Genomic DNA, 27,458 nt, shown 5'->3' on the forward strand with positions numbered 1-27,458 from the left:
TATTGCAATGAAATTCCCTAGCAGTTGTTGCCCCAACCTCTTAGCCTTAATAGACAGGCTTCACGTTGCAGAACACAAGCCCAGTGATAAATGATATCAAAGCTGAATGCCCTTGATTGATGAACGCTGCCTCATTTGATGACTATAAAACAGTCCTGAGGGCTGAGCTCACCACTATTTTGGTTGTTTTGTATTTTTTTTCCCCTTAATGCATATATTGCAGAAGGGTTGTTTGTGCTTCTGTGATGGTTATCACATGCAAATGAGCATGCTGTTTCCCAGATGCAGATTTTGTATTTATAGATTAAATACAGCCTGAAAAATCATATGTTAATTACATTCTGAGGGTGTAGCAGAATTTCTCACTTGAACATGTTTTGTTTTGCTAGAAATAGCACAAATTCCAGATCAATGTATTGAATTGCTTGATGGCTGGTTATAAATGTATCATGCTTTAGAAAAAGCTTTCTGATCATTACTGTGACTAATAATTTACCGCTATTTCAATGCTTAGACTTCTGTCACACATTATGTATTTGATTTGGGTTTTTTTAACAATTTGTAGTTCTCAGAAGACATCCAATACTTGATTGTCTTCTGGGTGGAAGGATCAAAGCCAATATCAGAGATACAGTGGCAGAGATCTTCTGAGAGGAGGTGTTTTGAGAGGAACAGGACTCCTGGTCAGCTCAGTTGGCTCTAAATAGGGTTTGTTGTTTTTTTTTTTAATTGCCTGTTACAGTTCTACACCACATACATCATGCTGAAAATCCATACTATTGAGGTTCCTTCTTCAGTATATAGTGGCCAACTGAGACACTGCCTCAATACACAGTGGTATGTGTCTTGACACAAGAGGCCTCAATAGTCACTGGTAATGGAGATGTCCAAAGAAACACAGTGCCTCCTGAGACAGCAGGGAAAACCCAACAGGCTGATTCAGCTGCAGGCTTAGCAGTTGTTCAATGGTAGATGTTGGCTGCTGGCTTTTAACCTGAGAACTAGTGCACAGGTTCTTACATCCCAGCATGCCAAAGGATACACCAGAAATGTTTAGGAAAATTGTGTTCAAAAGGGAATGTAGCAATGCTTGGACTTCAAGCCAGGCCAGATTGGCCCTTGAGGGACTGTGTTATTGAAGGCAATGCTGAGCATAAGCCTGTTACAGTAAAAGGTGGGGGAGATTTTGGAGAAGTCAATATACAGCATTCAAATTGCTTATTTTTTTTTTTTTTACTGTCCCAACAGTTGCAAAACATCAAAAATAAAGAGGAAAGCTTCAGATATACAGTGGACTTCATTATTGCAAAGAAAAGTCTGATAAAACAGCCATTACATCAACAGGAAACATCTCACTGGTTTTCATTGGCAGGATCAAGCCTATACAAAGCAAATAGTTTCCTAATAACAAGTAGTTAAAAATATGACCTTTGCTGTTTGTTTTCTGCAAATGTAAATCCTTTGACCAGTTACAGATTCAAAGATCTGTCCAGAAGCACCAAGCTGGAAGGTATGATTAGTATGGACTTCAAACCCAGGTAAGTCTCACTTTAGTACAGCCTGCTACAGTATATTGCAATATATCCTGAAAGCCACAGATGAGAACAAACAGTACCAAAATACTTAGTAAATTGAAAATACACCCACCCCCTATTCCCTTTTCACAGCTCTCATAAGTCTTTTAGTAAATAAATAAATCACAGAGGTACCAACAAAACTGGCAAACTAAGAGGTAGTTCATGTAACAAAGCATCTCTGTCTGCGAGCACGTCTTGCTGCTGTAGGCAGTGCTGTGCAGTTCAGGAATCTGAAGCCATGTATGGCTGCAGGTGCTGTGCCAGCCTTCCTGTTCTGGTCCCAAGAAAAAAAGCAGGCACAGGATAGTTTGGTCACATCAGCTAACCTGAGAGCAGTTCAGGTACCCAGAGGGCAGTACAAAACATGCCCTATACTCCTCACTCTTCTCAAGCAGCAACACTCTTGTTTGCTTTTTGGCAATTATGCAGTCATTATATAACTGTAGGTCATTATTCAGTCAATAGAAATGTTGATCTTCCAGTCTTAAGAAAGCTTCCATCCTGATAATTTTATACTCTGCTTATATAACTAATCCTGGCTTTCTGAACATGTATGTGCATGTCAAATGTACCTAAATACATTCAGATTGGTATAACTGCAGTTTGGTTAGGATGCAGTATGATTAGAACAGTCATGTGGGCTCTATGTAGTGGTGTGCTCCACTGCATACAAGAAATCCTCCCTTTGAGGCCTTACAACAATAAAAACTGCCTTCAAAGAGTGTATTTCTCCTATGTGATCTTACAAAATGATACTGGTCTGTGATGAACTGGTACACTAGAGACAGTGTGCTGAATTAGATAAAATCTGAGTTTGAATAGCAGACAACTCCTGTGATGTTGGTATGTTTGAACAGAATATTAATGCATGTCTTAATATCTCTTCAAAAAAGAAACCAAGAGAAACCCAAATCTAATTGTACATCCTCCATTACAGTGCTTTACATAGACTGGTGGGTATCAGTTGTGGTCTTGCAATTCACTGGAGTCTTAGGACAAGGTTCTCATAGGCTTTTCTTTCACTTTCCCATGAATGATGTTTCTTCATGTAGTCTTTGGCTTTTGTTACAATTTCTTTTTCCATAATGGGGTCATTCATCAAACTCTTGGACAGCACAACAAACTCCTAAAAAAGATAAAGAAAGTTCTAATGATACTGAACTAGCTTGTACCCGTATCAGCTGTGATTTCAGTAAAGCTCTTCAACTCTGAGCCAATACATGAAGTCATTCAAATGAATTTTTCAAGGTCAAGTATCATAGTTTATTTATAAACAGTGATCAATAAATAATTATTCTGTATATCATTTTACACAGCCCGCCAACTAAGACATTTAAAATCACAGACAATCCCATGAGCATTAAGACAAATAAGAGCAACAAATTTAATGACTCAAAAATTGTTTGCCTGCCCAAGTGTTAGAAAACCAGGCTGATTATAAATTAAATAATTCATCTGGTCGCCTGCATGGAGGACAACTGGCAACAGGCTTTTGATCTCAGCTCAGCTAAACTTGTATCTCACTGCTACTGTGACATCTTTAGCTAGTTTTATGGCAAGACTAAAAACCAACATAAACAGTTACAGTATGAAGATAAGCACAGGCAGGCAGCAACAGGCTCTTCTGGAGCAGATGCATCTGGGCACTTACAGACACAGCAGTGTTAGCAAAACAAGCTCTGCAATAAAATATATTAATTTCCTTTAACTGTACTGGCCAAAATACAGCTCTTCCTTTGCCTGCTCCTCTGCCACTCTAATTTATTTAGTTCTAAGGAAGAGAAACTGTGAACTTCCAACATGTGAAAGGAGATCTGATGTCCGAACTAATCTGTTCGGAGCAGCTGGTCTAATTTTCTATCAGGAGACAACTTCCAATACTTTAGCTCAATTATAAATGTGCTCAGATCTTTGCAAAATTGTGTCTTGGTTCAGGTCAGAAAAGCAGACTGCTATTGTGTCAATGGAAAATTAAGATACTGCACTACTACACAAGTGGTAGTGAAGATCAGTGCATAGGGATGCGGGGGACAAAAAGGATGGGAGACAGAGATACGTTATTTACACAGTCTATCGGCTGTGAAAGGCATTATCACAAACAAGACCAGAATTCTTATGAACACTAGGCTGACTACTAAGCTATACTTGAAAATCTAAGTACACAGTGTATATAAATACATACATGGATAGAAAATCTTTGGTTACCACGGAATCAATTTCCCTGTTGTAATGCAAGTGATGGGTATGCATAATACATGGCTATAAAGTGACCCCTGGGAAATGCTGGTATGTTAAATCACATTAAACATATTATAATCACTGCTTTGGCTCTCACTGACAAGATAAACTATCAATATATGCATCACTGGCATCAAATTTGAATAGTCAGAAAGGTTTGTAACTAGGTAATAGAAAGATTTTCATACATGTGTATTAACAACCCCTTATTTTACAGTACTGTAGTTTTTGCTCTGTCCACACAGCACTGACAAAATCAGCCTTTGGACTAGCCAGGAGGACCACATGCTTCACCTCCAGCCCATTTTCCATCCACAGCTACCTTGGTGTTCAGGTATGTGCTCATTTTATCAGTATATCAGTTTTTCCCTTGGAACTCACATGGCCCAAAGAGGGAGTTACCTGGTTTCCTGTGATTCTCACCCTAAAAATACTAAGTAAGGTTGGTCCAGGAAGTACCCTGAGGCTGCTTCTCTCAGACAGTGCAGATACAGCCACTGACTCCAGCTTTAGAGCCACGTTCTTTTCCTCCTTTCCTTCCTCAATATCTGCCAAGAATACAGAGCAGGCAAGGTGGGAAAGACTTACATGACTTATGGTGGCTTCATCCAGTTGCCTATATAATCACAGTAATAAATACTGTTCACACTGAACTACATTCCAACTTTAATTTTATGTTCCTGTGGAGGATTTTATGTAATGTTTAAAAATAATTTATGTAAATTACCTAAGAACAGAAGCAGCAATGTAACATTTCTTGACAGGTACTCCTATTAGCATTCTTTTAAAATGTGGATATAGAGGACAAAAACTTGGAAACATGTAAATGATAGAAGAAATTAGATCCTTATTCACAGTTACAATATTTAGTGCTGGAGATAATTTCAGGAAAATGCCAAACTGACTCCAAAGCATAAAGTTGAGAAACTGCAGGAGGGAGAAAAAGCAAATGGAAAAATACCAGGAAGCAGAGAATAAGGACTTCTTAGTTTTATCTTTACTTCTACTAATCAAATATGACCACCTACAAGTCACCTGCAATCTGACTGGAAGCCAATGGGAAGATTCACTATGACTTATCTGGGTTTTGCCTCATACCCTTTGAACAGCTGGCTTAGCTTGTCTTGGATGCTCAGCTTTAGAAAGCAATAACTTCATTTTTCAGGTGTCTCACTTAACTAAACTGACTTGCATTTCAGTCACAGTTTTGTGGTAAGCCTGAAGCTCCCACATGCACAATGCAGACATTCAGAACTCGGAGCTTTTTCAGAAAATTGAACATCCAATTTTTCTGTTCTAGAAGCTGATGATACACAAGCTATTTACAGTGTGGTAACATGGCTCTGTCAGCTGTTCCGTTGAATTTGTGCAAGTGATACTGCACACGGTTTTGTGCATTCTCATATTTTGTTGCAGATGTGAAGTAACCTTCACTCCTGCTGAAGGAGGGGAAAAATTCATCAATGACTTTCCAATTAGCAAACATAAGGGTATGCACTTCAGCAGCCAGAATGAAGGAGGTGATGCGCATGCTAACTTACTATTGGGGGACATCCATATTTGTAGTAAGCCTTTTATTCACATACAGAAATCAGTATAATTACATGTGACAGAAAAACACTGTAAAAGCTGAACCTCAGTAGTTAGCCACTACCCAGAACAAACAGGAGAGAAGATCATCTCGTGTACCTCCAGAACAGATACTTCACGTGCCCTTTCTATGGATAGTACTTCAGACACAAGCATTTTTCAACAGCAGCATCCCTAATACTTTTTTTTCCCCGGTAAACTGACCGACCATCTTTAAAGAAAACGTCAGCTTCTCTATATAGTACCTAAAAGAAATTCTGTATAATAGTTTGCAGAGACACAGATACGCAGGTATCTGGGAAATAAAGCTAGAAAGTGAGTGCACTGACTAGAATGACTTATTCCTTCAACTACCATGAGAACTACATCGGAACTGCAGCTCACACATAATGAAAATAAGATGCATGGTTAATATATTATTTATGTAATGAAAGTAACTGTGCAATTAAACCATTTCATATCAGCTTCAGCAGATAAAGGAACATGATTCTTAAACAACAGAGAATCACCCAAGGGAAGGCGAGTGCCAGATGTAAATTCAGAATAGCGAGAGATCAACCCAGTGGCGGGCACAGCTCAGAAGTCAGCTGGCCCATCTGTGTACTTCACAGGGCAACGGGCCAATATTTCTAGGGGAGTATAAACAGTGACTGCTGGCAGTGCCAGAAACTGCAAATTAGTCTGGTCAGTGTGAAGGTTGAAAGCTCTGAAAACTTGGGCAATATTCTGGCTTGAAGCCCTGCTGGCAGTGGCGCTGACCCACGTCTGGCAGAGGAGAGTAATGTATGTTCAGTGTATTCGTGCCTGTTCTCAGCTGAGCTGTGTTTCCCTCTCACCACTTCAAAAGTTGTCTCTGCTAACACAAGTCTTTCCAGGACCCACTCTCTCTCAAACTTGGTTGGTGCTTGGCCTCTCTTACTGGCTTTGAAGTTTATTTACCTCCTCCTGTTTATTTAGCTCCTTCTGTGAGCTTTTACAGATGCTGAACATGTAATTTTGAAACTCAGAATGCTGAATAACTGTCTTCCCTTTCAGCGTGGTTTTGCATTATTTATTGCCCTATTCTTATCTATTACTTATTTTTTTATTTCAGGTCCTATTAAGTCAGTGTGAAATATTCCATAAACTTGCAAATTCAAGTAATGGCAGGATCAAACCATGATTTAAAAGTAGTGAGGTAGTATCAAGGACAAAACGTTTCATAGCTTTCACTTCTCCATTAACTGTTTCTATGCAAGTATTGTCTTCAGTGACTGGCAAGGCTTTCTCTATTTCCAGTCAAGTAGCCTCAGCATAAATGCAAATGGATAACGGTAACTACAGTCATGCACAGAATTTCCTACTTCCCTGTAAGCTGCAAAGGCTCACTTTCAGCAAGAACAAAAGAAGAAAACCATCAGCATTCACAATTTAAAACAATTCTCATTGTATAATGGTAATTCTATATCCCTCTTATTTAGCTTTCAAAAGATAAGATAGTCTGCAGACCATACACAACTGCTCGTATCCAAGGTAACTTTATTGTAAAGCTTTCCCTCCCCAGATCAGTAATGACTTGAAAATAAGCAGTGCCTTCTACTCTTGAGCTGTGATACAGTCTGTATCATCACAACCAAACTTGCGTAGCAAGTCTTTGACATTTTCTAATCCTTGGTGGTCTGGATTCTTCAAGGCAGAGAGCCTTTCACAAACACCTGACCACAGCAGTAATCTCCCTATATGATTAAAGGCTTTTTCCCTGACTAACCTGATGCAATTGAGGTTGCGGCACAAAATACCAGATACTTAAGAGGTCAAAATAATCAGAGTAACAGACCCCACAAAACTTCTTACCAGAAGATGTTTTCTGCTCCCTGTTGTCAACTGAATCTTCTTAAGCAGTATCCAAAGTGCCATGGGCAAACTGTTCCTTCTTACAACAATAAAAATATGAAACCTACTTTGAAACTGTGTTTTGACTTAATCACATTTCTTTGATCTAATATAACTCTCAACCCATGATAAACTATGTACAGTGGTTTAAAAATTGTATTTGATATGGTTTGGGGAGATAAGGAACAAGAGTAAATGGTTACTTTAAAACCATGAGCAATGATGATTGGCATTCTGAGCTCATGAAGAAAGTTTTCAACAACTCTGCAGTGGAGTTAAGAGTATTACCCTTGTAACCAAGTACTTTCCTGACCCATTTCCAAACTTTGATAGTTTATACTGTATTTGACAACAATGACAGGACAAAAGGGCTTTTACTAAATGAGATACAATTGATGTTTTACAGAAAAGCAGGAATATTACTTTCTAAGATAGGTTATCTATCTGCACAAACATTAGTGATTCCAATACAAATATTACCTATGAGTATGAATATGGTAATGCAAGTCACCATCTTCATGTCAAAGAGATTCTGTGGACTTCTGAGCTAGAGTAACTGCAAAAGGGGGATCAAAAAGCAGAATAGGGGAGTTTCTGATCTTTGCTATGTTGCAGAGAAGGGATCTCAGGCAGAAGGGGTTTATATAAACTAAGCTTACAGTGTTCTAGACATATTTACAGCCTGTGACTCCAGTTCTGACATAAAAGGAAGTCCTTCGCCATTTGTACACAGCCACCGATGTCACTGGGCCTACTTCTGTATTTAAATTTGCACTTTCCTCCAAGTAAGGAAATATATAGCGTATTTTTAATTGATCTTGGATTCCAAGGAAACACTCGGAATGTAGGACGCTTGGAGATTGCAAAAGAGGCTTCTTACAAGGATGTATGATGAAGCTAATTGGGTATGGTATGAATAATGTATTTGAATTACAAGCCAAATGTAAGCAGCATATTGAGGGAACCAACAGAACGTATGAGAATTCGTATCAAGGAAGCTATCTATCTGTGTGTTCAACATGATCATATATCCGTCAAGTTCTGAAGCAGCATATGGAAGTCAATGGGCTTTTGCAGGGAATACAAAGGATTTTATAAACAGCTTTATATCTCAGCCCCCACTAGCCTGGAAGTATCCCATTTCCAAAGGATATTGCAAGAAGAGAAAAAAAATTCAGATGTTAATGAAGACTTTTTTCTCCATAGAAGCTATTGGAAACATTGCATATCCCATAAAACAAAACAAACAAAAAAAAAAAACAAACAAGCAAACAATAGAATTTTTCTATTAAAAAGCCCCCAAAATTAACTGAGAGAATTTGCCTTCCTGAAGTACAACTTATCAGGAGGCATTAACCACACACACACACACACACACACACACACTCACACACACTCCATAAAGTAAATATGATACATTTTCTACTTTACAAATGGACTGTTCTAGTAAGGGCTTTTTTAGTCTTGAGCTGGATAAAAACACATGTGTAACAGCAAAGCCATAATGCAGGAAAATATACTGAAATGAAAATTTCTAGTGTTTAAACACAGGTAGTGTTCCCTGTCCCCACTCTCGCTTCTCTTCACAGAAGCTCCATTCTAACCCTTTGCTTAATTTTAATCATTAATTATTTTCTGACCGAGCAGTATCTTGAACCTAATAGTGCTTTATATTAACACTTACTGCTAGAAATTAGAGATAACGTATTATCTAAAATTTCAGACTCTTAGTTCTTTTGGTTAGAAACTCCTTGTCAAATATGAGTTTGTATTTCAGTTAGTACTTAAGGGGAACTGTGACACAAGTATAGCATCTCTTCCAGAGTTGGAAGGCTTATGGAGCCTTCAAACCTGAAGTGCGCCACTCAGATGGCACGCTGTACAGCAGCACAGGCAAGGCAAACATTCAGCAAGGCTGACACCTAGTCAGAGTTTAGTGAACTGCAAAGTGAATGCAAAGAAAGGCAGTCTAAAACACAGGATTGTAGGAGAATCTGAGAAAAAGCTGCTGAGAGGAAAAGCCAAGTCTGCAAACATGGAAAATGAACCTAGGCTTTGGAAGGGAAAGGTCTAAGATCTGTTGTTTTCTTACCTGAGGATTTGAAAATAGCAGTCCTGTTTCCTTATGTTTTATTATTGCTGCATTCCCAGGAATGTTCCTTGCCAGCACTGGAATGTTTAAATCCATTGCCTAGAGGAACGCAGAAAGAGGAAACAACAGTTTATTAGGATTCAGGGATTTTGAGATGTAAATGATGACAACTTTAAAATGAAAGGCAGAAACAACAAACCAGACTTCTTTCTTTCCCATCTCTCCAGATTTTTAGTTGAAAGCTACCACGTCGAAGGTGATCTCCTATATGGAACTTCTCTGAAATATTTTGTTTATCCTTTTATTAGTACTGTAACTTAGAACATATTATCAGTCCAGAACTTTAACAAATAGCTGCTTCATTGTTTATGCTTTTCCATCTGAAAGTATGCAGTTTGTTTCCCATTGGAAGGAAGCTCCTGACATGTTACAGGCTTGAAGAGGATAAAATTAAAGTTCAGATGAAAGGTTGTCACTGTAACTCCTACCATTATTATGCACAGATGAGAAGATTAGTTCATAGCACAAAAAGCCACTTCTCCCCACCAAAGTATCTGTTCCTTTGTTCCATTAAACCACTTTATTTTTTTCCACAGACTTTCTGTAACATGTGCAGAACTGGACAGAGGTGGGCAGCTCAACGACAGTGAAGGTGACCGTGTAAATCGCTTGGCTCCTTCTCCTCAGCTCTGATTCCTAGGGGTCATACAGGACTGTGGAAGGAGTTTTTCTTTTGACAGCATCTGTGACTATAGGCTATCTTGGACTTTGGGCATTCAGGGGCTGCACAGAAGTATGCAGTGATCCAGCTTCTGACTGAATTATACCAAGGAGAGGAGAGAAAAGGTTATGCTTTCAGAACACATTACGCTTTCAAAACATATTATCTACAAAGCTATTGCTATGGGACTCCTCACAGACCAAGGAATACATCTGAAGAAGCAGGATTTGAGTCCACAGAAATTATAGGGCAGTTGATGTGTTTATTTATTTATTTGTATGCATATGTATGTGTGCATTTATGCACATGCATAAAAAAAGGAAAAGAAGTGTGGGGTCTTAACACGGTAGCATTTCAGGTTGCCTGCAGAATCAGGAGCAGAGAGGTAGCACAGCTAAGAAACCACTTCCAAGCGCCCTAATGCCTGGCAACTTTAAAATATACAGCTTAGATTTTGCAGTAACTGATGTGCAAACCCTGGCCATTCAGCTCCGTTACTCATGCATATCCTGATCTGAAACTTTAATTACTATTGATGAATTCGGATGTCTTGAGATGCACTGACTGTAAAACCGCAAAAACTCATCTTGTACAATTATCACGGTGTCAAACGAGAAACGAATTCACTCCCCCAAACCTTCAATCTGTTTCATACCGATCCCCTGTCACTTCAAAGTGAATGCATTTTTAATTACTGTCATTACACTCCTGGATGGCTAGCAATTTTCCTTCAGTCTACATAGTAAGAAAACAGAACTGCAAGGAGAACCACAGTATTTTATAGCTCAGACAAAACTGAAGACAAAAAGATCCTGGCTGATACAGAACCAGTTATGTCTAGAACAGTGAGGGACTTCTGAGACATAGCAACAGGACTTAATAGCTTAAAATATCTAAGAGAAATGCTGCTTAAATCACCACTGCAGATGAATATACTCTGGACATGGAAATTCTATAGTCCTTCTGGAACAAACATCTGCTTTGTACTAGTTGGCACTAAAAATAACAACACTCGATGAAATAACGTCTTCTACTCTGTATCAGAAACTACTGGGTCAGCTGGAGGTAATTCAGACAAATAGATTAACTAAGTGAACACAGCCCAGATTAAATAAATGAGAAATGTAAAAACTACAGATTTCTGAATTTAAGTGTCTAGAGTTGTTGAGATGCAGGGTTTTTAAAACTAAAAAGTCTTTTTGTGAGAGGAAATGCAATAATTTTGTCATTTGCTCTGACTTCACTGTTAAATCTGTTTTCCAAAGGTAGATTTGCAAAAACCATATGATGACAGAATGCACTTATCAGTAAAGTTCACAGAACTTTGAAGTTCACCCAGGAAATGAAACAGATCGGTGCCCCACTCCGTCTGACAGGTTTTCAGTCTGCAGATCAAGGACATGGCTTTTGGCTCTAATTACCCAACCACGGCCCTAACACAGGGTTACCTCAGAAGCATCAACATCTTCTAAAAGAGAATGGCTGAGTCAGCTGTTTTTCAGACCTTTCTGTTGACAGGCTTAAATGCCCTTGTGTTCAGTCTGCTGGCTCTTGACCTCATTCATAGACGTTCAGTGACCTGGGAGCGTAGACATTTTTTTGACCGTGCGAACTGAAAATGAAGAGCTTGACAGTGGCAGTGGTCACTGTCACCTGCCTGAGGCCTTCTCCTCACCTCTGGATCTCTCCTTTTACAAAACTGTAAGAGTATTTCAAGTCTGACTACTTCCCAAACAAGCGATTGTCCACTCAAGGGAAAGAGCACCAGGAAGAAGGAAGGAAGGAAAGGAAGAAAACATGAAAACCACAGCACAACCACGTGAGGACTGATGGCTAAAGTGCTACTATCCCCAAGAACAGTTACCAGCAAGACAGAGGGGAGTTTGGATTCAGCATGTCAGTGGATAGTGGACACTGTGCACATAGACAGTGAACATCAAGTATGTGTGTGAATGGCCTGAGGCAGTTCTGTGTTGGACTGTACCTAACAGTGTGGTTGCATAGGCTGGCACAGTATTGCTGTAGTGAAGTTTAGATTGGACTGTAGCACACACTTAAAATAGATCTCTTCAAGATATGTTCATTCACATCTATTTCTGAATGCTAAATAGTTGATGATTCATTGGAGTTGATCACTAAGTTTATATTTAATTTTTTGTAATTTCTGAAATCTAAAGGGAAAGACGTTTGTTCTGTCTCATAGAGTTGGAGGGCGGTAACTGCTTCATAAGGAAGCTTTCAGGTCCCAAAACACATAGGTACCAATGAATTATAGCTTCTGAAAGACAGAACAGATGGCCAAATACATGAGATGAGGGGCTGCCTTTATACCAGCGAGCTTTAAACAAATGGATTGGGCTGTAAATAATTACTGCATGAAGTGGCTTAGAATTTAATTTAGATAGTCTATTTTTAAGCAATAAAAAAAATAATTTACATTGTTGAAAATATGTATAATTTACTGACCTAGGTTCCACAAATAATAGCATAAAATAACAATTTAGTCCATTGGCCATCTGTTTTGTTACATTATTCTGACTGCAAATGTGTTTTAATGCTGTTTCAGAAGGACGCAGGATGTAAATTTCAGCTTTGGAAGCATGTTTATCCAATAAGCATTTCTAAACAGCAGTATAAAGCTTATAGAGTAAATACAGGTTTTATTTACTATTTTGTCTGGACTGTCCCTCATTCCCTTCCTCCTAGCCTACACATCTTTTTGTTGGCCCCTCTTCAATTTTACTGCTCTATAAAATCCCTTCATTTCTCTTTATTTTTATAGTGTGCTACGGCTTATATTCCAAACTACTAGGCCTGAACTTCACATGATGTCTAAGACTGGATTTTGCCCTACAGCAGAATAAAGTCTGGCCATCTTCCTTTTCTATGATTATTTTCTCTAATTGGCCTTTCTTTTTTTCCTTTGTAAAAGCCTAACAATCTAATAATTTTTATAACAGTTGGAATAGTCTTTAGAGCACAGGAGAAGTACTCCAATGAAACGGTGCTGGAATCTAAATCTTGTTCTTACCAACTAGATAGAGAACATACAAGCTTTTCCAGTAGTAATGCCTTTTTCACCATCACATGCCCAGGAACATGCAGAACTCCTGAGCTTTCTGAGGAAGAGATACATTTTAAATACTTGCTATAATGTTTGTTTTCTCTTCTTCAAATGCCAAACAGAAAACAGATCAGTTACGGCAAAATCTCAGTACTAGATGACAAAGTAATTAGTTATGGCTTCTAGTGATTTCATACCTTAAGGCAGGTTGAAATAGATATGATTATGTATTTATCTCTTTTATCTATTATATATTTATCTCATACTAAAATACTGTTGTTTACAGATTCATGACCTTGTTAAATTTTGAACTTTCAGGAGAATTAAAGTTGCATTTCCAAATTCAAGCAAGATGTTATTTCCAGCCTAGGACCAGAAGTCGTCTTATACAGAGTTTTCTGCCTTATTAATTTAACAAGAACTTAACAGATGGCTCTCCCTAGTGCTGGCCAACTCAAGCAGGGACTTAGACTGACACTTCCTTGGAGAGACGGATTTTTACAGTAGGGTATTTTATAAGCATGTCATCAAATCCCACTGTACAACTGTCTAGTAAACAGACATACAATACCAAAACCCTTGTAACTTCAGAAGAAATCAGACAGGTCTGAGGTACTAAAAAACACAAGCTTTAGGTAGTCTCTCAAGTAGTAACTGAAGACCTGATTTTGCTTGTAGAATATCCTGACTCAGCTGGGACTGAAGCTGTTGGCTCACAACACCTATGCCATGTCTGCTGAACTGCCCTTACTATAATGCAAGATTTCAGTTTGCACCTGCAATTGGTAACTCATTTGCTTGTAGCCCATGTGCACATGAACTAACATGCTCACGCTTCTGAAAGCATACCAGCTGTTTTATCCCCATTACACAACTTCCATGATAAATTCCAAGTTACGAGTTAATTCTTACAATGCTCACTTAGGTCTTACTTCTGAGGACTTTCAGACATGGAAGAAAAGCATGCTGGAAATGTAATACGTAAGTACTTACTAGAAATAGGAAAGGAGAGTCATTAATACAAATCATGTAGTAGTTTCTATGATCTTCTGAGATCATCACAAACGAACATTCTGCAGTCACCAGAAAAAATGGAATAGTAAAAGGTGTCTGCCCAAATAACTTCCATTTCCAGTACATTTATTTTTTTTCCTAGGAAGCATTTGATACTAAGCAGCACCCTACTTTGACAGGTATGAAATAAACCTGTTATTAATTTTCATTACTGATGGCAAAAAAAATTGAGCGTGTCATTCATTCATTAATCATTTCAGAATTAAATAACCAAACACAGATCTTAGCTTAGATTGCTTTTTTGAAAGGATGTAAGAATAAATGAAAGTCTGCTCTAGCACCATTGCAAGGAAGTGTATGTGGAGTCAAGAATAATGAATGACAACCCCAGTAGATCAGAATGGTTCTTCTATCTCAGGTCTGTCTCGTTAATTTAACAGGATTAATAAAATTACATTGCCGTTTAAAAAAATAAATAAAGCAAAAACCCCTGTCAGTTCAAGAGACGAAAACTTTAATTACTAACACTTGAAGAAATAGATCTTTTAGGTTTGTGTTCACTAGCTTTCAAACATGGACATAAAATGTTGACACACATTTCCAGTAATAAAAGGCGATTTCAGATTCACTGTAACCTCACAGGAAAACCTTACCGCCAAGATGCAATTACCTCCAGAATTGCAGCAGACATCCCCTCTGAAATGGAGCTGTTCACCACAGCAAAGCACCTTTTCATAGCAGCATGAAGATCATCTTGGGGCATCTCCTGTAATAAGTGTACCCCAGGTGCCCTAGAAATAAAATGCACACAAATAGGGCTCCTGATAAGAACCTGCTCCAACAATTTTTCCTAAAACTTATGGCACTGAAGGAAGGTGGTCAAAGCAACTCAGGCTTGGTTCTGGTGTTAAGATTCACTTGCCACTTCACCGTGTTCTGGTTAGCTTTCTGTTGATAAATGTGGTTATAAATTCAGTACAGTATACACTGCTGTCAGTCACTATCAGTTCCTATCCATCACTGCTATAAGCCTGTTGTTCTTGAGTTTTAGTTTTGATCAATTACACCTTGCTCTGTTAACCACTGTAAGTACTTAAATGAAGTAGCTGAGTTCAATGGAGAGGGGTGTGATTTTCCCTTAAAGAATTTATGCAATATAGGAAGGATGCATGCAGAGACTTCAATACTTATACACAGTTTAAGTACTTAAGAAATGGAGCACAATCAGAATGGTCAACTGCAGGAGATGCTGACTTTTCAGCTGCTGGTTTTGGGGGATGGAATGTGGTTCTGAAAGATCTCTTCTGCTTCCTCTTTCATTATAAGTACTTTTCTATTCTGATTGGTTAAATTTCTCCTGTTTCATCTTCCTCCGATTAATCAAGGCCAACTGAATCAAGGGTGAAGTGTTAAAAAAGATGGAAACTATGGGTGCAGTCTCAGATCTTTCAGACTGGTGATCATGTTTGAAAAGCCAGCATCTCCTCCAGTTGATGAGCCTGCTCCTGCATGGCTCTCAACATGAGATCACTAAGCCAGATGGAAACACAAGTGCATTTGACATTAAGGCTAGCTCCCTGTCAAGCAGACTTTGTTAAACATTGCTTTTCTGATTGTATTTTAACAACCAGCTTCTATAGAGATAAATAACTGTATCAACTGGAGTACAAATGCATGATGGCAGGAGTCATGTTGCCCATGAATAACCTGATAGAAAACAAAGATCATTATATTGGCTTCAATGGAATGAAAAACCACGCCCCTTACGCACATTTTATTATCAGATAGTATCAGCTATTACATGGTGGTTCTGTTCAACTCTGACAATTCTCAATTCTGCAGACACACACAAAGATCCAATTTCTCTAACATTTATATCCTTCAATCAGGAAGCATATAAACTAGGGACAGAATAAAAGCTGTACAGGGTTATCTTGTCCAGCTACTCATTCACCCACCAACAGCAAGCATGCAAAATCTTGCAGAAGCCAGGATGGAAGAAAGGAGAAGACTTAAAAGCGTAACAAACATAAATCACACTAAACCACATGTGATTTAACACAAAGCATGAGACCTACTGGGTATTCTAAAATTTAAAATGTATGGAATATCTAGTATGAGAACATTACATGCCAAGAAATTAGAACAATTCATTAGCCATAGAGTTGTGCACATATGTTCGTTTGTATTTATGAAAGAGCATTTAAGCACATGATTAAAAAGCTAGTCAGCCAAGTGCCTTCACTTGGAGCAGACAGAAGGCTTAGCATTAACTTCTTACCTTTTAACTTTTTCCTTAACTTCACTGGTAAAAAGGGGATCAACCTAGGAAGGAATACACACAAAGGTATATGGCACTACTTTAGCACTACAGCATGTTTGAAATACCCAGAAAAGAAAAATAAATTTTAGCACATTTTTTACTAAAATAGTTAAAGACATGAATGTGCTGAGCTTTGAAATCCTACCACTATGGTGTTTACATTTGACCCTTCAGACAAGCACTCTTGTGAGTGATTGACACTCAGAATACCCAGCTAGGGGGGTTGAGTGCACAGCATAGCAGAGCATGAATTGACTACTCCACTCTAAACCTTTAAATGACTCCTCTAATGCAGCGTAGCTTTGGGCTGCTGTCAGAAGAGGAGGTTCCCTTTCTTCTCCCCTGACATCTCTCTGGCTGCAGGTTCTAATTAGTGCTAGATCTATTTAACATGAATGACTTTTCAGATGACTCTGCTAAGGCTAACAGTACTCAAATGACCGATTTGACAACTTACTGTCTAAGTGAGGAACAACGCACTGATGTGTAAGCAATTCTTTGGCACTTTGTGTATGGAGTAAGCAATGCGAGGAAGAACAGGAATTTTTCGGGCTTTAGTTAATACAGGAAGCAATCCGCATGTAAACTGAGACAGGCAGAGAGATGTTATGCACTGACAGAACCGCTTGTTTGAGAATGAACAAACACAAAACTCTAAAATACAGTCTAACATGACGGTATGTCAGAGTTATTAAAATGTTGTCTAAGCTGAGCAATTAGCTCCAGCAGTTTATCTGCAAAGCTTAGCTATGGCTGTGATTATCATTTAACAATTAAAAGAAATAAACAGAAGTTGAAAACCCTTAACTAGACATGAAGAACAGAAAGAGATTTTTTTTTGCTTTTAAGGCTGACTATATTAGATTAACTTATGGTAGTTTACACAGCATACAGCAGTTGTAAGCACTGGGAACAACACGGCTTGGGGTTAATGCATGCTTACATTTTGTTTGGGTTTTTTTCCACGTTCCAATATAAAGAACACTATCAAAGCATTTTAGAAAACTTTTGGAAAAAGTCAGAATTTGTTATAACCATGATTGTGTTTTTTGAACACAAGATCAATTATTTCAAGGCTTTATAAATGAAACGATTCAAGTGAATCACTCTTGCACTAACGAATGCAAGAAATAAAAGGCCTGCATTACTACTTAGGAAAGTAGTTTTGGTAACAGCAGGGGAGAAAATCAAGTGCTCTTTGCTGATACTGATGACAGGGCATGATACAGATCTATCCATTAAACCAGGATGTCATGTCACAGGTTCCTTGGATATTTCACATTGAACTTAATTTCTGTACAAATACCTTTTCAGCATTTTCCCCAAAGTGCTGTTGTGATGCTGAGGTCCTCTCGTGAGAACCTATACTCTGTTTCCATTAAAATCAATGGAATACTTGCAAGTGATATAATGAGCAGTGGTCCTTTGCTCTTCTCCCTTTAAAAGGACAAGGAAAACTACAGCCTGTGATATTAATATTGCAAGATATGAATTTCTATCCCATCTACTTCAGTGGAAGCCAAGAAATTGCCATCTGCCTCATACACAGAACAGTCCTTTAAGCTGTATTCTTCTATAGGTAAATATTCCAAGAAGCCAGGCCTGAATATGAGAATTCAGATAAAGTATTACTTTCAGGATGGGTGTAGCAATGACTTAAGAGAAGTGATCCCCTGAGCTACATTTAGGAACTTGAGGGGGCACAGTTATCCAACCACAGGCTCAATATAACAGAAATTAGATGCAACATAAGCTGTTCGGTAAGTTGGAAATGCACTTAAAAGATGTGAATGCTTCCAAAGCCAACACACTATGGCAGGATGCCTAGGAACTTAGCATAGTCTCAGAAAAAGGTACTGGAACTAAAAGAATATTACTTTCACCCAAAACGTCTCCATGATCCAGTTCTTCTACAGGTAGAGTGTTTGCTGGCACATTTTATGTTATTACCTGTCCATGTAGCAGGCAGATACGATCATCAGTTACCTATCGACTTTTGTTAAGATACCATCCATCCAGAGGAAGAGCCTTTAAGGAGCTGCAAATTTCATCAGTTTAGCAGAGATCAGAGGAAAGCAACTTGCGTGTACGAATATCAGAACAGATGAGGTAAACTGACACATGGAAAGGGGAGTGGGCACATGGCAAGAAACCATTACCTAGCAGGACCAGATGCACTGCTAGAGAAGTTCTACTCTGCTGACAGGCAAAGAAATATCTGAGACGTGACTGATAGTGCAGAAAGTCATAAATCAAAACCCTGCACAAAGATGAAGGTGCCTGTTAAGCACAGAGCCTACCATTATCAAAATCTAGGAAATCTTCTATAAACACACTATATTAAATTGCTGCCATGTAAGAATTAACTCAGACAGAAGCAATGGTCCAGAAACATATTCATTAGAATGCTGGGATGACTCTAGACTTTAAATGTACTAATACCTGGTTTTCCCTTCAAAGTTCTGTCAGAATATCATCCGGAGCACTAAAGAGTGAAAAGCTGTATCTGCAACCATATTCAATACAGATAGGAAGAATTTGCTCAATTGCTCCGGACTGTGAGGTTTTGACAGCGTCACTGTGAAAGGAATCACTTTATTCACAGCAGCAGGTGACAGACACCACATTACAATTCTTATCTGATCGATTACTTGAATAGGCTCAGCAAGACCAAGCTTTGCCTACAACTGAAAACACAAGCACCGTCTGCGACGCAACGCAATCTGGCTGCAGTGATTGCACCAGAAATGTAAGATCCTTGCAAACACACTAAACTCAACCATTCTACATCATCTTTTCCATACACCAAATGCTTAAGGAAATTCACTGTCTTCTGGCTTGCTTCAACCCCCCCCCCCCCCCCATTTTAATTCAGCCAAAACATCTGGGAACTAGGATCTAAATAAACAAAACTTTGGGTCTAAAAGAAAAATATACAACCTCTTTAAGATACTGGAACAGCTCATTTCACCATTTCTAACAAACCTGTCATTTTCAGGAAGCTTTTCTTGCAGAACGAGCAAACAAGGGGTTAGAAGAGTTGTCATCTTACCTTTTAAAACATCTGTGAGTAGGACACTTAAGGCAGGATGTACCTGGCAGAATTTCATAGTCCTCAGCAGGCTAAAGAATCTGAAATTGTATCTTTGTCTCCTAGCTGGTTTTCTCAGTTATTGTGCTTGAGGATATTCTGGAGCAGGTTATTATTAGACTTCCTCTAGTTGCTTAGATAAGTTGTGTTCAACAGCTGGTTCATTTTAGAACTAGCCCACAAAACAGAATAGGTAACAGCAATCCAGTATAAAGAGATAGGTCCCACTATCTGTGGAGGCAAGTTATTCAACTAAAACTGTCTCAGTAGGTATGAAAAGAAGTTGGACAGAGGAAAAATAGCTGTCAATGGAATACAGTATCATTACAAACATAGCGATATTCTGTACTATCCACAAGAGTGGTTAAGAATTACAAAGTGAGTACAAAGTGGCCTTCCAGAGGTTGCATGCTGAAGGGAAGTTTTGTGGCCTTAAAGTTTCATAAGATTCTATTCTTGGAATATGGAGCTGCTGAAAATTAGCCACTGTTTTGAATTTCATTATAGAAATAAATAAAAAGAAAACTGGAAGAGAAGAAAAATGCTAAAAATTTTACACCATACAGGAGCCAACCCTGCAACATGATTTAGATTGCACCATTTGTGACAACTGTGCATGGTAAATGCACTGAAAGGCTATATAATCTTATGAAAGCAAAGCACAGAACAGTGCGTGTGCCTTTGTTCTTTATATTCTTAATTATTATAATCTTAATGTTTTTTTCATATCCACAATAAATGTAACTTGCTTCACAGATAATGGTACTGGTAGTTTTAAGGTTTTGTATTTGAGTAGCAACATGAATAAGAAGAGTACAGATAAATACCAACAGAGCTGAGAGTTATTTTTGTCCTTCAGCAATATTTTAGTACTATGGCAGAAATATGTTATAAACTGTTTTGAGGAGGTTCAGTCCTATGCACTGCTACAGGGTTATTTCTGGTGGCTTACTGTAAAGATGTTAGCTTATGAAGAAGTGAAGCAAATGTAAAAAGACGACTAAAATGTTTAAAATCCTCACTGGAGGCAGCAAGCGCATCTTTTGATTTAAAGCACAGCTTCATTACACCTGCTCTAGATTTGCCTTCCACACCAGTTCACTTCCACATCATCTTGCGTTTTAGCATGGAAAAAAAAATGCAGACAAAAAAGCAAAAAACCAGCTTTTAAAAAGAAAAAAATATGTCCCCAAATATACAAAGAACAAAACTGAACGAGAAAATAGAAAAACAGTTCTTATTTGCCAATTCAGATTCTATTTATTTTCACACAAAACAGACTGCCTACAAGTTTACAGGCTCACGTGAAGACGAATCAGAGAGGAGACTTAGAGGGACACGAACACATTACCCAGATGCAACAGTGAAGCTTTTAGTACCCTTTTAGCATCAGCTAGAGTTTGTCTGGTATGACACTGCTGCCTACTCATACCCTTCCACTGGTTAAATTAAGGCTACAGGCTGCCTTCTCAAGACTTCTGCTATGGCTATATATTTAGTACATGTATATTTCTTTTGAGAAGCGCTGCCATTAGTTTTCTTAGTTTAAAGTATGCTCTCTTGGCATAGGCAACACACTAGAAACAGAAACAGCAGGACAGTCTCCCTGCAGCTCCACCTGGTCCCTCTGCCAGGCTATGGGAAGCTGTGGGAATGAACGTGATTTAGCACAGAATTAGGAGAAGCACTTTGGTGGCTCTGAGGCATCTTTCCTCCTCTCCCTCACCAATTTACAGATTAATTCATAATAATGACTGCGATGGTCATCATTATAAACCCTTTTAGGCACTAGGGCGTCACGAAAAGCAAACCATTGCTGAGAAATTCATGACAGCATTTTGAGGCAGCAGCCCAACCGTGCGCTTTATCTAAAGGGAGCTCGCAATCACAGAGGAGCTGCCACTTAACTGACCGACCGTGAAAAGAGAGAATTAGAATTTGTAACTTCTAGATTTGTTAAACAAGATCTCTGTGACTTGCTGGGAAAAAGTGAAGTCTCACATTAATATTGGCCAGCACTTTTACTAAAATACATATAATTCATTTGAAGGAATGCTACCAACTCTAAGCTTAATCTGAGATGTGAATATACAAGAACAACTCAGTTTCTGATTTTATTTTAGTCAGCACCACCTTCCCTCTCAGGTATATGTAAACCAGGCCTTAATGCACTCAGGTTCTAATTTTATTTGTCAGCCCAAGCTCTGTTCTTGCTCTCTGGTGTCAGACAGAAACCTAAGATCGTTTTGCACCTGCTGACAACTGTTAACTGTGTACAAACTGAGACTACCAGAAATGCCATCAAAATCTAAATGGAATGGAACAAAGATGCAATCCTCCATGTGAATGAAAGATGTAAGAACAGGGATAATGAACATCTGATAGCACCTTCAGAGCATTACAATTCCTCATTAACAACACCTGCAAAAAAATCTTCGACAACTGTTGCCTTTCAAAATATTTGATAGGCTCATTTATAAATTATTCATATTGAAATAAGACTATTATTTTATCTGAAAGAGTTCACATTTTTAGTACTTTCTGTTACACTAAACAATTTTGTACTATCCCACACGTATATAAACCCACACCAGTATTAGAATCCAAATATTTTGATACCTTTTACCTATGAAAGTTCTTTCTGTAGTCAAATGGAACTCAAAACATTTTGTTCTAAGAGACCATAATAGACTAATGGCATTATCAAGTCACATGCGTGAGCTAGACATAAAACTGCAGTGATCCAGTTGCAAATGCTTTTTACAAAATTAGCCCAAGCCTTCTAAACAAACAAAAAATAAAATCAGTGTGTGTAAACAAAATCTACACCTGCTGTAAACTCTTTTAGAGCTCCCGGTAACAGTCTGCATTAATAAAAACCTACCTGAATGGAGTTGGGCTACCTCACTGTGTACCCCCTTAGAAAAATCCTCTTGGCTGCTTTTCCCTTTTGCAATGCAGATGCTGAGTGAGGGAGCCTATTAGCTGATAGCAGAACTCTGAACCTGGCAAGTCCAAGCACTGGAATTTCTTCTGTTTCTATAGTTTAGACCTGTTGTGAATAGCCTTTACAAGTGCTAGGTTTGTACTTTCTTATCTCTGCAACAGTTAGAAGGCCTCTGCCTTAGGTTCAGTTTGGAAAGAATTACTGTGGTTTGGAAAGAAGTATTGCAGTATCTCAGATGTGAGTAAACAGAGGTATTTAGGGATAAAAAGACAAATAAATAAAAATTACAGCAACTTACTGCAGGTCCAATTATGCCCAGATGGATGCTGGGTTCCCTTCTGTGCCAATCTAAACCAGAAGAAGAAAATTTATTAATCAAAATTATTAATGTTTAATTCTCTCTCTGAAATCAATGCAAACAGCTGCATGAATACCAAAGAATTAGGCAAATATTGTATTACTCCTTAAAAGACTGAATGTGTGCCATGCTCACACTCAGCCCTCATATTACTCCTCAGAATTCCAATGAAAAGTTAGTATTTAGCATTTCTACTCCATGCAATCTCTTGTGATTCAAGGGTCATTTAACTAAGCTCAGATATTAAATCTGAATCATCTCGAGAGAACAATACTCTAAATAATGCAGTGGCTGTGGCTGCTGAGACAAAATTATTTGAATTTTCTCCTATGTAAAGGTACATGTAGAAGCAACTCCAACCATTACGATTAATACTCAGTTATATGCAAAAGAGAAATCTGCTGCTTTTTCGATACCAGAATAGAACAAATCCAATTACTTTAATAAACCGTAATTTGTTCCTAAGTAAGTGTCACAAGGTGCTAAAGGCTTATAAAAGCAAGCTGAATAGTGGAGGCTGAATTTCTGGCTTGGAATATCTGAACCTTTTACAGACAAACAGAACCTGGCAAAACATTCATCTATGTGACTATGAGAAAACTCCAGCCTAATTTACAGTGTGGAGTCATAACGATGGGTGGTAAAATTTGCTTGTAACTTTAGTGATACTAATTAGCACACATGCAAATCAGTGTAACAGCCATGTGACAGGAAGATAAAGAAGTTATTTTGAAGGAGGTGAACTCATCTTTTGTTTTCCATTAATATTATATGTAACAGCAAACCCCTTTTCCCAACAAGTACAATCATCAAGTATTGCTTTGATTTTGATGCTTTGTTATTCCCAGCAGGCTGGAAAAGATGCACTACAGAAATAATGCGTTGAACACATCAATGGTTACATGAGCATTTCTTCTTTTAAATGCAAATATATTACTAAGTTTTCTGCAACGAATGCCAAGCTGATAAACATTAGAAGAAACACATCTGAACCCAGTAACAAAACAAGGGTATTCAAATAGCCGGTACCTACCCGAAAAGACATCTACTAAATACAGGGGGTCTTTGACTCTTCGAAGTCCACATATCAAGAGAAAAACATGTAAACTGTCTGTATCTGTAGGAATACCTGCAACAAATAACTTTAATAGTCCAAATGCAGATAAAAAAGCTGAACACTCCAAACTGTTTCATGAATGAGCACATACCACAGTAAAAACCATAACAGGGTGCATTCTGAAAAATCTTCCTTATTATTCCCTCTGTTTCATGCTGTTGCATCAATCCTCAGATCAACTCAGTGGAGAACTTAATCATGCGTGTCATTTTACAGGGCACACGAGTTTACTTCCAGAGGCAATGTGCAGGATTTGGACAAAAAAAAAATGATGGCTGTTATTCTGGAATACCAGAACCCAGCTTTGACTGACTAGGTAACTGTACAAATCCGTGTGTTTCTCAGTATTTCTATCCATAAGAAGTGTAAAACTGCATCCATATAACTCAGCACCTATTTCAAGGATATTGTGAGGTTTAGTTAATCAATGGCTGCAGGGATTAGAGCTGGTAATCTGACACTTTTTATTATAGAAGATCAGGTAAATGTCCCATAGGTATCTATCCCTAATATAATCCTATGTAGAAAACAGAATAGTTAACGATAATTTACATTATTGGAAAGCATTTATACTAACCTCATTGCTATGAAACACAAATGAAAAATTATTTTGGGGGAAAAAAACCTCAATATACAAGTTTTTAATGTTAAAAATCTTGTAAATACACAGCAACAACCCACAAAAAATAATTTTGTAGGCTATATTAGAAAAAGAAGGTCTGATGTACGATACTGCAGTTGCCATGGGCTCTATGACAGCACAATTAATTCAGAACACACTTCTGGAGAAGGGTCACTATGTGATGAACTTCTAAAATGTGCTTATAATAAACCAACATAATCCACAAATTGCTGAATGAACACACATAACAACAACATAATTTAATAAACACTAGAAGGCTGGAATGTTCACATTTGATTTACTGTACTGCACAAATCAGTTTGCTGTCCTTCAGTTCACCTATTTATTGAGCTCATGGCAAGGATAGATGACACTTATTATCTAACATTAGGCAGTTCAACAAGGAGCAGCAAACTGCTGCTCATCAGCAGCAGGCTGTTTGTGGGACATTAATGCATCGGTCCCATACAGGGAGATGTCACACAGGTATCAGGAGGGCTATGCTGTATGGTCGGAATGACTGTCTGTGAGATTTATGATCACCAGGAAGGCCACAAGGACAGCTGTGGTGGCACAGTGACCTGCTGCTGCTGAACACTGCAAAGCTCCCTTCCCTGAGGTCTCCTCCTCCCTTTCCCTTCCACTTTTCAGCAGCTGCAGGAATAACTCAGCTGCTTACACAGCATCACTGAACTGATGCAGTTTGTAATTTAAGATCACTCAAACTTGGTAGCAGCTTATGTTTCCTTATGGTGTTGTGTAACTTAATGACAGGGTCAGCCCTGGAAGACATGCCAGGAGTATCTCCCCTCATGTCAAGGAATTGTATTAACAGGAGTTCTGCATCAAACCTATATTTTGTGGGAGAGGGAGAATCAAAAAACTCATTACATACTCAAACGTTATTGCTTTTAAAATTAAAATTCATTTCAGGGACTTCTAAATGCTCCCTGTCACAGGGTTCATTATTGAGTCTATTTCATTTAACTTAAACAGCTTGAGTCGTTGAGAGCGGCTGCAGCAGACATGGTAAGTAATACTTTTCTGACTATTGGACCAAGAAATAATTTGTAATTTCTAATACACAAACATCTGGATTAAAAAATGCATTCTTCTGGTGCAATGGACCATTAACAGTTTGTTTTTAAGACATGGGGCACTGGTTTCAATTTACAACATAAATCACACAAAACAAATTACTAGAAAGTGTCATCAAAATTCAGATCACGTTTTATCTATCCATATGGTACAAATATTCATTTTACACCATGAACTTCCATCTATCAATGTTCTGCTCTGGCTGTTTTGGAACAACCTTACAGTTAGCACCGAAAAGGTAGTCAGAAAGTAGAGAGAAAACACGTCTTCCTGTTCTCACACAGACTATAGAATTACTGCACTCTCAATATGACAGTACCCTAACCACAGAATCACAAAATCGTAAACAGGTTTGGGTTGTAAGGGACCTTAAAGATCATCTAGTTCCAACCATCCTGCTACAGGCAGGGACACCTAATCAACATTAACTACACCTGAAATAAACTTTCTTCTCCCTTAACATCATTTTGTTTTTGTCTTACGGCTTTCAGTCTCTTCATCTTATTAAATGAGGGTTAAAAGTGTTGTGACAATGAAAAGCCCTAAGAGACCAATTCTGGGCAGTACTGACTGCCATTCTGCTCCCTGTACAAAAACCTTAACCCAAAACAGAAACCAGCAACTGGCCCCACAGATGGCAATTGTACTTTGTAATTTGGATATTGCCATTCAGTTCATGTGGCATTTATAGGTACTTCTCCCAAGCATCTCATCAGCAAGAATCCTATTATTGCACTAGTGAAATTACCTAAAATAGTAGTTATTAATGAAAATAGTCCACTCATCTGACAGTTATTTTGAAAATACATTCACAACCTGGAACTCTCACCGTAGACCACCCCCTTCATGCAACTTTACAAAGCACTACCGTATCACAAAACTCTATGTACTTTTCTCCAAAATAGCAGATACTGGATACACTGTTCTAGAGACTGGATTCTACATGGCATTTCTAAAACCTATCATAAAAGGGCTAGGTTTGCTTTTGCAATCCAATTTAGTGAAGTAAGAATCAGGTGGTTTTATTTTATTGTATGTTTTACATCTTAGTCATCACCTAGTTCATTTTTGCAGGCAGACTTTCCCCACTCCATCCACTTGGAAGCTTATAAAGACACTCCTGAGAAGACTGCCTTCCCAGCACATCACTGCCACTGCTTAGTGCTGGGAGTTTACTCATTCTCTGTCTACTTAAGATCAAACTTCAGCAGCACTTGCATATCTTATTAGCTTTCTGCTCATTTACTGAAAATGGTTAAATGCACACATCAAGACAACGCCTTGTTTCCCAACCTATTGCTTTCTCAAGCCTTGCTAGCACACCTGCTGTGAAAAAAAAAGACACATCATTTGTACAAGAGAACAATCATTTTAGTATGCTTTTTCCTCACAAGAACACTGACAAGGGGAACATACAAAGAGAATAACTGCAGTAGTTGCCTCTACCAACTACAGCCATCAGCTGGATGAAAACTGGAGAAGAGAGTTCTTCTTTTTCCTAGAGCTTACAAGACTTTTGATACGTGAATTTTTACTGTCATTCTGCCTTTCCCGGATAGGCTACTTCATACACTACTGCCTTGTGTGATTCAGTTCTGAAATGGAAATACATGAATACGGCACAATCAAGGGGTTCATTCTTCTGACACATTCACTAGGACTCCATCTTGTTTGACATGCAAACACCCAAATAACAAAAAAAAAAAAGCAGCTTGTGTCTGTTCCTCCTGTTTC

At 38.3% G+C, this 27,458-nt stretch overlaps 1 protein-coding gene across 6 annotated transcripts in view; it reads right to left on the reverse strand.

Annotated features, from left to right (window-relative positions):
- Positions 1-2,290: 2,290 nt before the first annotated feature.
- The window catches only part of GLT1D1 (glycosyltransferase 1 domain containing 1), a 58,206-nt gene continuing 33,038 nt past the window's right edge, over positions 2,291-27,458 (reverse strand). For 4 of the 6 annotated variants that reach the window (XM_057414949.1, XM_057414951.1, XM_057414948.1 and 1 more), the window contains exons 7-12: positions 23,921-24,016; positions 22,828-22,877; positions 16,450-16,493; positions 14,839-14,959; positions 9,370-9,468; positions 2,291-2,703 (exon numbers count right to left, since the gene is read on the reverse strand). In XM_057414949.1, the coding sequence (XP_057270932.1) occupies positions 2,557-2,703; positions 9,370-9,468; positions 14,839-14,959; positions 16,450-16,493; positions 22,828-22,877; positions 23,921-24,016 (557 nt within the window). In that variant the 3' untranslated portion in view covers positions 2,291-2,556. Of the gene's footprint in view, positions 2,704-9,369; positions 9,469-13,141; positions 13,210-14,838; positions 14,960-16,449; positions 16,494-22,827; positions 22,878-23,920; positions 24,017-27,458 lie in introns of all 6 variants that reach the window. The other 2 variants (XR_008972858.1, XM_057414950.1) reach the window with 2 other exon arrangements.

The sequence above is a fragment of the Pezoporus wallicus genome, unplaced genomic scaffold (assembly GCF_028554395.1).
Source record: "Pezoporus wallicus isolate ANWC-B61680 ecotype Strahan unplaced genomic scaffold, APGP_CSIRO_Pwel_v1 contig_8047, whole genome shotgun sequence".
Taxonomy (NCBI): domain Eukaryota; kingdom Metazoa; phylum Chordata; class Aves; order Psittaciformes; family Psittacidae; genus Pezoporus; species Pezoporus wallicus.